Source organism: Homalodisca vitripennis, chromosome X (assembly GCF_021130785.1).
Source record: "Homalodisca vitripennis isolate AUS2020 chromosome X, UT_GWSS_2.1, whole genome shotgun sequence".
Lineage (NCBI taxonomy): Eukaryota > Metazoa > Arthropoda > Insecta > Hemiptera > Cicadellidae > Homalodisca > Homalodisca vitripennis.
Genome location: NC_060215.1, coordinates 110,540,914 through 110,558,289, shown reverse-complemented (window position 1 = coordinate 110,558,289; position 17,376 = coordinate 110,540,914). Strand labels below are relative to the sequence as shown.

The window sequence follows — 17,376 nt, the reverse complement described above, 5'->3', positions numbered from 1 at the left end:
TCTATTATTTGTTATTTTTCAGAAAGAGTCGTCAGTCAAGTAGTGTAAGAGACTCATATACAAAACAGGGTTTTTGAGAATACAATTCGTAAAGTAATAGATCTGCCCCATTACTCACAGTCACGTGAAATTGAAAACCCCTTGTTTTACAGTAATAATACATATTTTTGACTATCAACAAACACAAATTGTGTAATAAAGAAGCCATATCAGTAAGTTATATTCACTGGAAAGACGATAACTGGTTTCACTACTTCGTACATGTTCGGCTATCGTCGGCTCTGAAACTACCTATCAGGAGTGCAGATCTTGTGGTAGTGGTGGGGGAAGTCACGTGACATATTGCTGCCACAGGAGCGCAGAACCGCGGTAGTTGTGCGTTATATTCGGGAAAGATCAATCGCTGTATAAATCCTGTGCTTGTGCATATTGCGTAACGACGTCACTCCTCTTCTAAAGTCTTAAGAGCTTCTACAGTAAGTTTTTCTTTTACACCTCATTAATTTAATTAACTGTATTCTTTATCTGATGTACTTGTATTGCTGTAACTTGTCGAGTGTACCTACAATCAGAAAAGAAGAATAGCTTTTCCTTTCTCTACTTAGTGACGTTAGATCAATACATTTTACGTTTCCTTCTGGTACTTACAAATAATGTACTATCTTCTAATTTTACAATACGGAGAATATAAGAATAGCAAAACTAATTTCAATGTGAGCATTAAATGCAGATTCGTTTAATTGCCAAAGGTTTTACCATACATATGATAATTGAATTTAAAACGTAATGTTTTCAAATATTGTTTCGTAAGTACATTTTGGTATGAGAATTTGTTATTCACGTTTTTTAATGGATTTAAAAATACGGATTGTATATTTTAATAATGTTCAACAATTACACTTTTTATTGTGTGTTATAAAACATGAAAGACTTGGATTTTTATACATTTGTTCATACGGAATGTTTGACATTGTAATCGAGTTTCATGGTTTTGGAGATTCACTTAATAACCAGACCTTGTATTGTTTCAAATGAGAAATTACACATCAAACCTTACGTCAGTCTATTTAAAACTGTGTGCTATGCACAGTTCATTTTACATGGTTGAAAATAGTCGTTTACGATACGTATAGTACAAATTATAATTAGATTTGATTTAGGAGTCACATCATCACATTTTATATTTAAATACTAATTACAGAGGTGAATCGATGAAATAATTTGTGTCTGAAAGGTAAATCCAAATCCTGTTCTGAGTATTTTCGACTTACTCGTAAAATCCATAAAGTTTCGTAGGTTTTTTAAAAATAAGGCAATGTTGTAATGATTTCTGGTAATGTTACTGAGATCGTTTTCAATACTTGTATTGTTTGATTAATTAACATTCGATAATTCTGTTCTAAACGGGAAGCTTTGTATAATAGTGAGTTATTTATAATCAGAACAAAGGTTATGTATATTCTGTATATTAATCGTAGTACGAGGACTATATACTATAATCAGTCTTCACTGAGTATGATATTTTTGTGTTCATAACTTAAAATAATTTAAAGAATCCCCAATGGACTTATAAACCGCATTGGACTGTGTGATTGAACCTAATTTTGATTTTTTTATTCTTTAAAGAACTAAAAAGTAGTTATTGTTCCGGATAACAAACAAAATATTGTGAGTTTAGTAAATAACTTAAGATTACCACGTGATTACTAACATTTCCTTACAATGATAGATAGTGTTATGTTTTGATTATTGATTAATTTGTAGTATTTTGTAATTAGGAGGTGTAATTAAGAAAATTAACATTTAAGAAAAAGACTTTAAACAACTAGCAATTATTCTCTTCAGTGATGCATAGTACCACTGTTTTCCAGCTACAACCTTCTATGGGTAACCACTTCAGTGACACTGACTGAATATTAAACTTACTCGGGGATTGTTTGTGGTTCCTGGAAAAAATGGAAAATTTTAAGTTCATTACTTGCTAATTAGTGTACTGAACAATAATAAGAATATTTTTTTATATTTACATCGCGAGGAGAAATATTTCACTCTGATCTATTGATACATACATATCATGCATCTGTTCAAAGTAAACGCTATTCTTTAAATAATTCAAATATATAGAGAATACCTATTGAGAATTATTTTCTTTCGTGATGTTCTTTGTTTAAAAGTTGTTATTGACGATAGATGGTTTAAACGATAGCAAAATTTCAGAAATTCATCCAGCACATTACCGAAGTATAGACCAGTGTGTTTCTAGTGTTGTAATCTATGCAATTCTGCAGGTGGAAAAAACTTATATAATAATATGCAAGCACAGACCAATTGATTGTAAGTGTATAGATTTATGTGTGTACTACATGTATGCCTTTGTATTCAGTTTTCTATGTCTGTAGTTTTATAACACCTAAGGATGAAGATTCTATAATCTTCAAAACGTAGTGCTCTAGGTATGTAAAGTGTAACGAAGACGGCCAGAGTACGTAATCCTTTTGGTGATGTGTTGTGGGAATGGTTCCCAGTTCGTGGCATTGGGAACGTTTTTATTAGCTTAGTTATAATTTGATTCGTAGTTTTCTTAAATTGGTAAAAAGTGCTACCAGTTCTTTTAAACATAAAGTAAACATTAAAAGCGATAATTGCTATCGAGATACTCTCTTCATGCTACGCCATATAAAAATGGTTTCAATTTGAAACCTTTTTAGTGATAAAGCCTTTGGTCTAATGCTATATCTAAGATTGACGATTTTTCCCAAAAATGCAGAGGTTTGAGAACCAAATATGTATGTAAATAAATAATTATGAATGTTTAAAAGATTTTTTACAAGTTTTATAAATTAAAAGTTGAAGTTTAAATTAATTTAATAAATACGTTTTATTTTTTCCATTATAACATGTAAAATGGACACATATGAAATATTTTGATATAGGACTGACGGTGGAGGAAGGCATCAAGTTATACTGTGGTTGGTTATTAGTATTAACTTTGTTTATTTGTATTATTAGAGTAAGTGATCAGTATACCGAGTAGAAGTAATGTTGGTCACAGATTGTGTATTGCTATACTAATATTCTTTGCTATGATACAATTTAATATGTTTGAGTGTATTTATTTAAATTTCTGATGTGTTGAGGATCGTGAACGTGTTGATGCCGTGTTGCATTTGCGAGGGAGAAGCGGTAGACTGTTCGAGAGGTTCGATTAACGGTTTACGGCCTTGTATCGAATTATAAAATTTTCAAAAATATCCGTTATATCTACTTTTAGGATATCAGAAATATGTCAGTTTCATTTGTTTTGGTGACCAACATTACATATAGATAAATAAAAATAAAGTGTGTATTATTTCATTATGCGACATGAATAATGATTTATTAGATAGAGATTCGATACAGAAAGATATCTAGACCTGTTAGAGCCTGAGTTTAATATCTCATTATGCATTGTAATAATGATGTCTGTCACTTCTAATCTCATATTCTATATTCTTGTTGTTTACAGTTTTAGACAAACTATAAAGCCACCAACTTTCACACAAAACAGTTACCTTTTATTTAGCAGTTTCTTAGTAGGAAGTACGCTGAACCTAAAACAACAGATCATTTTTAGTAATAAAACTATCATTAAGCATCGTAAAAAAATTGGAATAGGGTGTTCAATAAAAGATGTGTTGAAAGACATATCCTTAAATTTTTCTACTCAATTAGAGATTATTCAAACAAAGCGTTCCCTTTAATTCACTATACAATATTAGTTTATATAAATCCAAATTTCTTTAGTAAAAAATTACAAATTGGCAAACAAGATGTTAATATTTCGCAGATCACCACCAGAGTTATAGTAATTATAAATTTAAAGAGGTTTGAACCTAAAAATTCTAAGAGTAAAATTTGACCATGCAAGGGGCTTGATTGTAGGCAACCTGGAAAATTATCACCAATTCTAATTAATAATCTTCGTCATGTATTTGTGGGATTTATGAATTTAAACCCGTAGTTTAAAATTCTTAAAAGTCTTAAACTTTAATCGGCAACTCTGCTACATTCTTGGTTAGATGACAGACCGGGTTTGAGTGTGGTGAGGTGTGGACAGTACCGAACTTGGTCGGCCACAAAAGGCCCGACCTTGGTTAGATGACAGACCGGGTTTGAGAGTGTGTGGTGAGGGGCGGACAGTACCGCACCTGGTCGGCCACACAAGGCCCGACCTTGGTTAGATGACAGACCGGGTTTGAGAGTGTGTGGTGAGGGGCGGACAGTACCGCACCTGGTCGGCCACACAAGGCCCGACCTTGGTTAGATGACAGACCGGGTTTGAGAGTGTGTGGTGAGGGGCGGACAGTACCGCACCTGGTCGGCCACACAAGGCCCGACCTTGGTTAGATGACACACCGGGTTTGAGAGTGTGTGGTGAGGGGCGGACAGTACCGCACCTGGTCGGCCACACAAGGCCCGACCTTGGTTAGATGACAGACCGGGTTTGAGAGTGTGTGGTGAGGGGCGGACAGTACCGCACCTGGTCGGCCACACAAGGCCCGACCTTGGTTAGGTGAAAGACCGGGTTTGAGAGTTTGTGGTGAGTGGCGGACAGTACTACACCGGGTTGGCTAAACTTCTGGGACAACAAACCAGTGCACAGCGGAACCGCTCTCCTGTTTCCTGGTATAAACCTCTATACCCATAATAATGCTCTAATATAAGATATTTTTGTGTTTTTTTATATGCGAATTTTAATTAAAACATAGATAACACTGTTATGATTGTCACATGAATTATATTACTTCTTATTCGCTACCTAAATCGCCTGAACTGATACATAGAACATTAAATAGATTGTAAATTGTAAATTCAAATAATTACAGTTTAATTAAAAACACAAAGTTGAAATTAAATTACAGTTGAAACAAAGAAATCAAAATTAGTCGTCGTAGGAATATATTCCTATTAATTCCTATACAGGTCTCCTGGAGGAAATGTAGACGTTTCATTTTCTAATTTAGAAGCTTTACTTACGGACCTGGGTAAACAAAAAAATTACATTCTGATGAGTGATTTTAATGTTGATGCACTAAACAACAATCAGCCATCTACCAAGCGTTTAGTCGATTTCCTAAGGTCATTTGATCTTGAACTGTTAGTGAAATCTCCAACGAGGGTTACTGCTAACACACAATCGGCTATTGACAACATTATTAATAATCTGATGTGGCAGTGACTCTGGTCAATACAGCAATCTCTGACCACTATGGCCAAAAGGCTATTACCAGAGGTAAACTATACAAAAAAGAACCGGAAATTCCAAAAAAATAAGAGACACAAGACCAGGAAATAATGCTCTCCTCAACGCCTCCCTTTCCAAAGAAAAATGGGATATTCTAAATTCGATACAACCGGTAGAAAGCAGTTTCAAACTTTTAATGAATTTTTAAATTTCCATTTCAATACATGCTGCCCTACTAAAACAGTTAAAATTGGTTCAAAAAAGACAAAAAAAACTTGGATTACATAAGGCATCCTTTTTTTCAAAGGAAAAACTTAAATTTTTTCAGAAATTAAATTGAACCATGACCAACGAACAATTTAAAGTCTTTTATCCAGTTTACAAAAGAACTATAGGAAAGTAATCATTGCTGCGAAAGCGTATATGTTTCTAAGTTAATTCTTTTTTCCAAAAATATTTCCAAAACTGTGTTATAAACAAATTATAAACAAAAAAGTCGCGAAAAAATCAAATAAAAGTCAAAATAGGGGATGCACTTTTGAGTGATGCCTCAGAGGTCGCTAGCGAGTTTAATGGATTTTTTTTCATCTGTTGCTGGTGGGCGAGATCCTCGTTCATCACTCCCACAAGGAAACCCCAGGCGTAGTCAGAACCCAGCAATCTTATTGGCGCTGGCTCCTGTATTTAAGGAAGATATTAATTACATAATTCAACAACTTCCAAACAAAAAGTTTACTGATAATTTTTTTGTGTCAATGTAGCTAATAAAAAATGCTCAAAGCATATAGTGAAGCCATTGACCAAATTAATTAATCTATCAGCAGGAGTCTTTCCTAAAAGTGGCAAAAGTGCATCCAATTTATAAGAAAGATAACCCCAATTCAATAAATGGGGAACTATTGGCCTGTCTCTATTTTGCCTGTATTGAGCAAAATATTCTGAAAACTCTTTTTGTCAAAAATGCTAAATGTTTTGAACAAGCACAACCAGCCTCAGACGACCAATTTGGTTTCAGAAAGAGAAAGTCGAAAATTGACGCTATAGTGAATCTTGTCGATATGGTTGTAGAGGGAATTGAAAGTCATAATCACACATTAAGTGTATTTATTGACCTTTCTAAAGCATTTGACTGTGTTGACCACAAAACACTGCTTGACAAACTAGAATCTCACGGCATTCGGGCGTGCCGCTTTTATGGATTAGTTCCTTCCTAAACCATAGAACACAGGTCGTTCCAAATTTTGAATAAAATTTCAAAACCTACTATACTGAGCTATGGAGTTGCCCAGGTATCAATACTCAGTCAAATTAGTTTCCTGATATATGTAATGACATTGAATCATCACTACTGCATGGAAAGCTTGTGCAATACGCAGATGACACAACTCTCTATTTTAGAGGAAGTACAAAACAAAATTTAGAAATACAGACCTTTGTTGACTTTAACAATATTGTGCCCAACATTTAAATAGCCTCAATCTTCAAATAAATTCATCAAAATCAAATTTACTAAAGATTTCAATGCGCTATAGATATTGAAAGAGGTCCTGATGTTATGGTTGCAAATACATTATTGGAAGAAGTCTATTCTTTAAAGTTCCTTGGAATATACCTTGATCGAGGGTTGACATGGAAAAATCACATTGATCACGTTTCTGCCAAATTACCCTCAGGATTTTATTTCTTAAGATCTTTGGCAAAATATTGCCCGAGTCAGGTACTGATTACGGCTAATTTATTCCCACCTTTCGTATGGAATCGTTTTGTGGGGAGCCTGTGCAAACAACTATTTTATGAGAGTTTTCAAATTACAAAAAGAGCAATTCGCATTTGTTTACTTTGTCATGTCTCTACATCTTAGAAACAACCTCGTATTGTTTGGCTAAATGTGCCTTAACCAGAGGACGAGACATACATGAATATAAGACAAGAGGCAGAGATAACTACCGTTCGGGAATGTACAGAACGGCAGTTTATGAACATTTGCCATCGCAGGCAGGTGTTTATTTTATAAACAGTTTGGCGAACAAAATTAAAAAAGCCTCAACGGCCCAAGGCGTTAAAAACTCGTATCAAACTCTGCCTGTCATCAAACGCTTTCTACATTGTTCATGAGTTTCTGGCATTCAACTGGGAGACCACGCGATGAAGAAACTGACTCCAGTGCCGAAAGTGGGCGTAATTGGCATGGAATGAATGTGGAGTGAATGTTTGAATGTTGTATGCTTAAATGTGGCCTTGAAGTGGGATGAATAAAAAAACATGTATGACAATTTACGTTTGCTATGCAATATATGTTGTTAACTGCAATTAAGCGATTTGATTTGTGAACGTTACACCTCCTGGCGCGCAATAGCTTTCGCTAAGGCTGAACGCAAAACTTCATTCGTTTAACTCATTTCATTCTCTTTTGGTCACATAAACCGACAGACATCATGCAGAAAAGACATTTTTATGTCTCCTTTGCAGAAAAAAGGAATTGTTTCAGCCTACTAAGTGATACATTTTAATGACATTCAGTCATATTCTTTGATTAGACATACACTATCATATAACTTAACTTCATGTCTGTATAGAAATGAAGTTTAATACCAAATATAAATACTGTAAATGATCTTTATCGATATATCCTGCCCCTTAGTACATTCACCATTTTGTTAATAAAATTAGGTTTTACAGTAGCTGTAGCGCGAGACACTTAATATTTATATTTGTAATAGTTTGGAGTTTCAGATTTGAAGCCAATGATATCCAGATCATGCATTTTAAAATCTGTATGATTGGGTTATACAGATCTCCCAATGGCTGTAGGTGAACTCTGATTTCTATTTTGTAAATTTTAAACGATTTCTGAATTATATTTTTTAAAGGAAATTTTTTGTATAATGAGCTAATTCAGCATTAATAAGTGCCCCACGGACCCACGTACCCATCAATCTCTCGATGTTATACTATTCACTGGTCCGTGAAGTCACCGGCACGAATTACTACAACAACGAATACTGCCGGCGATAACGTCATCACCAACATTGCTGACAGAAAATTCTCTGTAATACCTGAGAACTCCTACTGGTATATCTGATGCGCAGGATATCATATATAATTTGTGCAGCCTGTAATATCAAAATCCAAAATTCAAAATTTCAAGAATTGTTAAATATGAAAACATTTTTCGAGCAAATGTGTAATAAACGATATTTGGTACTTTTTGGACGACTTTATCAATTTCATTGGCATTTATTAAGCGTGTAATTATTGTTTTAACTAATTATTTAGATATCGCATAGCCCTTAAAACCCCAACCACAGACGTCCAATATTCGTGGTTGACCAAATGAATTCTTGTTTCTCGCTAAAAGCTAAGCATCGTCCATCATCCAACACAAATAGTTCAAAATTGATTCATAATATAGTAGAGGGTATGAAAGCAACATTATGGCTTTAATACAGATTTGATTATATGCGAAAACTTTTATAAACTGCTTTAAAGATTATTAATACTTTTTCCGATATACAATTTCGAAAAGAAAGGCTCCAAGCGATATACTTAAATTCAGCAATAATTATATATTGTTAGGAATGAACCAAGAGTGGCAGATGAATAAAACAAATCCTTTTCATCTGTTGCATCACAACCATTCACTAGCTTTACCATTCACAGAAGCTCCAGTGTGTGCTATAGGTATTATTAAAGAACCAGTGGCACGATGACTTTAGCTCCTGTGAATGATGACGGGGTAGCTCGTTTAGTTTGGAGACTGAATGCGAAAGGCTGGTTTAGCCAATGGAATATCAGTGTGGATACTCAAAGTCTGCTTCAAACGTGTACTGAGACCCCTCACAAAATTGAAATTTTTTTCTTTTGAAATATAAAATTGTTCCATCAATTCTGAAAACAGCAAGCCATTCTTTTTTGGTTCGCCAACTACGCTATTTAGTGCAGCAAAGCTATTTTTTGTCTCAAGTGGTGATGGACAACTTCTTCCACGTTAAACTGTCCACTCGACCCCCTCATCCTCCACCACACTCGCGACCCACAATAGCTCCATGCAGACACTTCAGTTCGGCCACAAGAACCTCTACTGTGGTCCTCAGGCTGCTTACGAGCGCTCGATATATCGTTCATCCGTGCAGGTTATTGGTAACTCACACTGAACGCCACATTCAGCTCTAAACGCCCGTGAAGTCACGAAGGACCGTGGCAAATTGGCAAGATATATAATGGTAGATATATTGTAGCAGACCCTTCTACTGGACGTCCCAAAATGATAAGCCAGCCACGCACTGACCCTGAAGCAGCTCAAGAGAGGCGACCTCGAGGCAGTGTGTACGGTCTAGCTGATTCACTCGACGGACACGCCGAGATGTTTACTGTGTCAGTTATCTCGTCAGACCATGTGCTAGTCGTCATCGGCATGCCAGCCTAACCTCCGACGCGTCCCACCAAGTTCAACTGCCACAAATACACAAACTATTTCGCTAACAGACCTCGGCCTCCCCCTACCCCCCCCCCCGAATCGTCAGACCAGCTAGACCAACAAGTACTAGACCTTACCTACACCCTCCAGTAGGTTGTGACGATCTACTCATCCCCTCTCTCACGGAAGGACCTCACTCCACCTGTACCTGAGAACGTGAGAAAGGACGTCCGCGTGGTAGACTGCTAAGGGAGTACCAGCTTTCATGTTGTCTCCATGTTAAGCGCGTCTTCAACCGTCAGGCTAGGAAATGCTCACGTCTCCTGACAGAACACCGAGCGGCTGCGTGTGACGACTTCGAGGAGCACCAAGCTGACGGTTGTGTCTGCGGCATCTGGAAGATCTCCAAAGCTCTGCGAGGAGAGAAGAAGACCAATCGTCCGCTCCACAGTCAACGTGATTCTACTCCCCCGGAGACCGAGCGGAAGCCTTCGCCGACATCATAGGAGACCAATTCTCCCCACACGCAGACATCTACGACTAGGACACCTGAGACGGTTGAGGACTTCCTGGAGGGCTATAAACCTGACGAGGACTAGCCACAGCCTCTTGTCACAACACATGAGGTGCAGGATCACCTTCGACGCCTTCGCCCGAACAAGGCTCCTGGCCCGGATTCCTAGGGAACACTAGCATTGAAAAATCTGCCGGCTTGGGTCATTGTGATTATCGCCTGCATATTAATCTCGTGCATACGAATTGCCCACATCCAGACTTCCTGGAAAAATGCCAAGGTGAACATGATTCCCAAGCCCTGCAAAGACCTTCTTTTCCTGGAGACCCACACACAGATCTTCCTGCTGCCTGTGCTCTCCAAGATCTAGGAAAATATCATATTGGCGAGGTTTCATTTGATTTCATTTATGTATTTATCTCATTTACATATATACAAATATAGTGTCAACAGATTACACGAGCAATTACCCACATGTAAAAAGTCTGTGTGTGAGATCCGAGTCCATCTTCACACGAGTTTTCAATCACAATATTATTAATATACAGTATACGTTTTTTTAAGTTACATGATTATGAATAAACTAAAAATTATTAACCGTAACATACTCTCTTTGGATGCTATTAACTAAATACAAGCAGAGTAAAAGTAATCATATTGTGAAAATATAATCTAAGTATGGCAATGATAATTAATCACTTACGATAATGAAACTACATGACAAAGATGCAACATATTCTATTTTATGAAGTTATATGGTTAAAAGATGTAAGACAACTAACGGGATGAGCTTAAAGAGTACTCATGAAACATTATTTTATGAACTATGAAAAAAATAAAAATGAAACGAGAGAGAGGGAACAAAACGTGGTCGATTTCTGATTTTGATTTCATTTCATTTCATTCTGAAACCTACACTAAATCAAAATTAATGCATTCCTTCACAAAGCAAAAAAAAACACACACACACACACACACACACGCACGCGCGCATGCAGGCACGCAAAAAATACACACATACCCAAGAAAAACTCATACACACACACACACACACCCGAGCGCGCACATGCACATACTCGCGCTTGCGCGCACACATATCCATCAATACACACACGCACCAAATACAAATACAAAACTCCATGTACTAATTAAGAATGCTCGCACTTGTCTCTCACCACGATAAACACAAGCTAAATAAATAAATTTAAAATATCATCGCAATATTATATCTAAATGTTTCAAAACAAACGGCACGAACAGATCACCTAAAGGAGATAGAAGTGAGTATAGTGTTGCCACTCCTCCCCACTACAGTTAACCAGCTCATAAACTTCTTTTTGTACGCTTCCACTTTAATGTTCCAATTTTGTCTCAGTTCCAATGGTAAATTTTTGTAGATTGTGTGTAGAACGTAGAAAGAATTTGTTTTATTTATAGACATAGTATGACGTGGTGTAGCGATACCAATATTTATTTATAGTCTTGTGTTGTATGCATGTTCCACTTTCTCTAAAAATGAAAAATTTTGTTTGGAACCATACAAATTCAAAACTTTTAGGAATAGTTGTCTAATATCAAGAATCATAAATAATCGAAACAAATTGTCTAATGGAAACCTAATTGGTTTTTTAAGACCAGTTTTCATAACAGTTTTGTGTAATTTGTGATAGTTTTATTACTGTATTGGAAGCCCCTCCCCACGCAATGATTCCATACTGAAGGATTAAACATATGCGTAATAAACAATTTTGATATGGTGGAAATTTAGCACACGTGATAATGTAATAAACATATAAATGCATTTTTGTAGTTTGTTATTAATATAGCTAACATGGACTGCACAAGCGAGTCTATTATCGAACATTACTCGTAGATATTTAAATGTACTAACACGTTCGATACTATGACACTGACAGGGTATCTGGCGGCCACCGCACTGCCCATTGTGCATCTTCAGCTCTAGACCCACTGGGTCGCGGGTAGCTCGCAGGGACACAGCCATGTGCTTCGTCTTGCATATATTTACAGTCAGTCGATTACTGTCAAACTGTTTAATGGTGAGAAGTTCTCGCTCAGCATTCCTATAGACTTCCTGCCATATATGACCCTCAAATAACGCTACGGTGTCATCTGCGTACAAGTATAACGTACCGTTATTAAGAGCGATCTTTACTGTATCATTTGTATAGATTAAGAAGAGTAAAGTCCAAGTGTATTTCACTGGATAACCCCATAATTAATTTTCTTGGATTCGCATAGTATATCTTTAATTTCAACAATTTGCCGCCTATTACATATAACTTTTAAAACCATTTCAGCGCGTAGTCTCTTACACCAATGAATTGTAATTGTTTAACCAAAATGTGTCTATCTAAGGTGTCAGAAGCTTTTGCCAAAGCGACGAACACCAATAAAGAGAGCTTGTCTCTAGCTATATTGTTATGCATATGTTATGTTAAGCGCGTTATCAACCATAACATCTTTCCTAAAACCAAAGTTATTTAAACATATTATATTATTGATTTCAAATATATAATGTGTTAATTGTTTTCTAACAATCTCCTCTAATCACTTAGATATCACACTTAAGAGAGATATTGGTCGGTAGTTCGAACGCTCTCCCTTGAATAAAGGTATCACCTTGAGACTGGTATTTATTATGTGCAAGAGTGGTTTTTTAGATAGGTAAAGTTGTCTTTAATAATATCACTAGTAATACCATCCATTCCTGGAGCTGAGCCTCCTTTTAACTCTACTACACACTCTTCTATCTGCTGCTCGGTGACTCGAGTCAACCTAATATCCGTCCGCAACCTGATATGTTCAATATCAACCGGGCAATCAACTACAGGGACCGTGCCAGCCAACTCTTCTTTCACATTAACAAAATAATTGCTTAATAAATTCGCTACAGAATTTGTGTTATCATCATCTTTGTTTGATATTTGTATCCAAAGCAGCAATATTTTCTACTCGAAAGAGTGAATTTGTTTTAGTTTTCCCTGCTATTTCGCCGATATGCTACCACAGTTTTAAGGATTTCCAAATTTAATTTAATTTAATTTGATTTTGTAATAGTTTTCTTTGGCTGCTTTTAATAGGTTACTTAAAATATTACGATAATTTTAAAAATATTTTAAGAATTCACGGTTGAAATGCTAGCTTTTAACCCGATTTCTCAGTTTATATTTTTTACGGATTGATTTAATCAGTCCTCGACTTATGAAAGGCTTTAACTTCAACTCCTTATTCTAAAAATTACACGTTTACAAGAGAATTTCATACTGTCGTTAATTTTTCCGACCAACATTTCAGCGCTATTATTTACATCCGTACAATTACTTATTTCACTCCAGTTGCATCTATCTATTTGATGTTTTACTTCGGATTTATTAATTACGTCTATACTTTTACTAGATCTGCTATCATACTTTATATTTAGTCTACTACATTCAGTTGCGATTAAAAATTATCTGTTATCGCAGTTTTGATGAAAACTGAAATAATATTCTCAGTAGTATAAGCCTCTACAAAAATATGATCGATGCAGTGAGCTGTATGTGCCGTGACGCGAGTAGGTCTGTCTACACAAGCCACAAACCCTGCACTTAAATACGTATACAACTCCATACAGGTACATATGCATTTATACTGATACTACTCACGCATACAATATATTATATAACCCGCACATAACATGTATACTCATCTGGCCCTTACATAGGCACTCGTGGATACAATACGAGATTTGTTCAAGAAATGCAAATATTCCCCCACTACCACTCTGATTACTATTCCTCTCATATTTCATCTTACTAAGTAGAAAATGTAGTCAGATATTTATTCAAATGACAGTTAACAACAGCATCTTTAGGTATCGATAACAAATAATTATTTCTGAAACCAACAAGACTTATATTTAACATATTTCGAAAATAAAGTGCCATCAATAACAATACCTAATCTTCTGATAGTTAGAGAATATGGAAATAATAAACAAAAACATTGCAGCCATGCACTGACTGTATAAAACCAATTAAAGCCTTTGAAAAGAAAACAATAGTGTCTGTTGAAAAATGCTGCCCTCAGGACTTGAATTCTTGGTTCCAATCTCATCCAGCTATACCTTCCAGACCTTCAGCAAACTATACTCTCTGTGCGTGGCTTCCTTCTAACTTCCGAACCAGGATCTTTCCCTCGACGGTCCAGACTGCTGCAACTTCTTATCTCTCACAAGTTTCTTGGCTCTCCCCAGAAGGAACTTGTTGTGGCCAGTGACATGACTGTTTATATACACAGGGCCAGGCTGCAGGCGAGTGTAGATGTTTGTTGTCATCAGCTTCTCCGAGGAGTTCACTTATTTTAGGACCAAACAGTTCGGCTTCCGTAGTGGAAACTCGACCACCCTTCAACTCCGCAGAGTACTAAACCTCATCACCGGAGCGGCGGAGAGAAAGCATCACTTCACTTTGGTCCTGATAGACATTCAGCAAAGCCTTCGTCAGCAAAGGATGTGGCAAGAGAGCATACTATACAAACACACACTGTCCCCGCTGCCTGGCAGGATGTCCAGGCTATTCCGCAACGATCTCCACCATCGGACCTTCTCTGTCAGCGTTTCCCGGTCCGTCTCTAAGTCTCGACCAGTTTCCTCCGGTGAGCTACAAGGGGTCGGTGCTGTACCTGTGGTACACCAATGACATTCCAGTTGCTTCGAGAGTCCACTTCTCACGGCCACTTCCACTAAACTGAGGATGGTCAGAGTCTATGTCCAGCGGCAGGTGGATCTGCTGTAGCTCCTGGTTAACCAAGTGGAGGGTCAAAGTCAACGTCACAAATGTGAAGCTATCAACTTCACGAAGACTCCGAGACAAGCGGACGGCCAACACCTGTCACTCAACGGACAACATTTCTTGGAAGACAACAGTTAAGTACTTGGGGGTTCTCCTGGACATTCCACTGACACTCACCCCCCACGTCACGAGTATCTGCAGCATTGGCCCCCTCTACTACATGAAGCTACCGACCAAGACAGAGGTCTTTCTCTACACGGCCAGTTATAACATTCGCGGCCTCAGCATGGTACCACCTCACCTGTAAGTCCACCCGGAGAAAATTGTCTTCGGCGGGCCACTGGGTCGCCCTGTTTCGTGAGGAAGGCCATCGTCATGGCTTTATCCAACGTCCCTACCATTAGGAGCTTCGTGTATGGACTTACATTTACTCTCAAAGAATTTGCAGAGTCCTCGCTGTGGGAATCACGTCCGACATTTACGTGACCAGGAGGTCCCTAAACTCCTTCTTCCAATGGATGACTAGACTTAGACTACTACTCCCCTGACAAGTAGTGAAAATTACTGACTTTGACCCTCAGCAAATAAGGCAGAAGCCAAACCGGAGAAGCCTTAAGGGGAGTCGGATGACTTTTTGGGCAAAAATATTTTTTTTTAGTTTTTGCGTGTTTCTTATTATTTGGACTTTTAAATTTCATTTGACACCAAAGTTATTAAGTTCTGACATCTAGAACAGTTTTTATTGGCATTTTTATAAATGCGCGCACTCAACTTTTAGTGGGGTCGGTCGGCAGTCACCAGCTGTTTGAACAAACTTATGGTACAACATTATACATTATTATATATACAGCTTTTTGTAAACTGTGAGCAAAATGGAGTCATTTGTAAATGGAGTCCATAAAACCAATTTTTAGAGACTTATGCCAAACAAGTCTCCTATCTAAATGTTTACATGGGGGCACTCAAAACCCGTGCGAATCACTGAACAGCATTATCTGGTCAAGGCTCCCCAAAACTACATTTATAATGAAAACCACTTTAGAATTTGGAGCTTATGATGCTGTAGCTTGTTATAACGATGGAAACATTGCTAAGTGTAGAATTTTGAGTAAGCTAAACATTAGACCAGGGAGAAACTGTGTGAAAGTGATGACGAAAATACTAGGATTTGGAAAGCCGATAAAGCAATAGAAGACATAGAGAAAAAGTGTCGTCGGGAATTGACCTCAGCTAAAAGGGAACTAGAGGACCATTATGAACAGCAGGAAGACCCTGACAACCCTGCATATGGAGCTGGAATGCACTAGGGTGAGTTATTGTCATATGATAACCTGCGTTTTGACTTTAAATGCGTTTTCCGGAAAACAGTGTTTTTTTACACAAATGTACCTTTATCTCATAAACCAAAAAAGATATTGCCCTAATTTTTTTTTGTTTTGATTGCCATATATAAATACAGATTTAAGGCACAGGAAATTACATTTATTATTTTCAGTTCCAAGTTACATACGTTCAAACAGTAACTTTTTAAATTTTTTATGCTAAAATATAAAAATTTAAAAAATTACTTAAATATATGATAACTTAAAATGCTGTGCCTTAAATGTACAACAATATATGCATAATAAAATAAAAAAAGGTTTAAGTTTTTATCTGTAACGGTTTCTTAGAAAATGGTACATAAAGTTGTACTATTTAACATGGGAAAGATAGGGTAATCCGACTCCCCCTAACAGAAGTGAGGGAGAAACGCCCCACAGTCACAGTAACTTGACTTCAGTAGGCGCTTGTCATTCTCTATCGTGTGGTCAACAACCTTCTGTAGTTGTACTTTTAACTCTGGTATATTGTTCTTGAGGGCGGCGTTTTCTGTTACCAGATCGACCTGTTCAGAGTTTCAACCAGAGGGCAGAACGTGTATTAGAGTGGAATGTTGCGAAACCCGGGCATGAACGATGGGTGCTGCGACGATAGACGAGGAGACAGGCGAAGAGACGTCAAGTTTCATGGAAGGAATAGAGATTGTGGCCGTTACAATAGGCGTCAAAGAGACCGGCGGCGGTGGTGTCTTGGCAGATAACGAAGCGGCATGAGACGCAGGAGTGGACATTCTTAGAGAATATGAACCCCGTGGTGATAGGCAGTTGTTTCAATGCAGCCGGATCTGGACCCGTGTGTCTGTTATATAGTCAGGAATAAATTATAAATGTTTTATTGTTTACTGTAAATATTTATTTAGGTTTATTAAATAACATTTGCAATATATCCATAGTATGCCTATTTAGTTAACTAACAACACCTCTCTCTCTCTCTCTCTCTCTCTCTCTCTCTCTCTATATATATATATATATATATACACTATATAAAACAAAATAATTTAGTGAAGAACTTTTAAAATTCCATTTTTTAAACAAAAACCGTATTAAAT

The 17,376-nt window shown here is 37.0% G+C and overlaps 1 protein-coding gene across 1 annotated transcript; it reads left to right on the top strand.

The window, feature by feature from the left end:
• Positions 1 to 14,477: 14,477 nt before the first annotated feature.
• LOC124369562 lies at positions 14,478 to 14,855 on the top strand. Its single transcript, XM_046827589.1, has one exon. The coding sequence runs from the start codon at positions 14,478 to 14,480 to the stop codon at positions 14,853 to 14,855; it is 378 nt and encodes a 125-aa protein (XP_046683545.1).
• Positions 14,856 to 17,376: the final 2,521 nt, after the last annotated feature.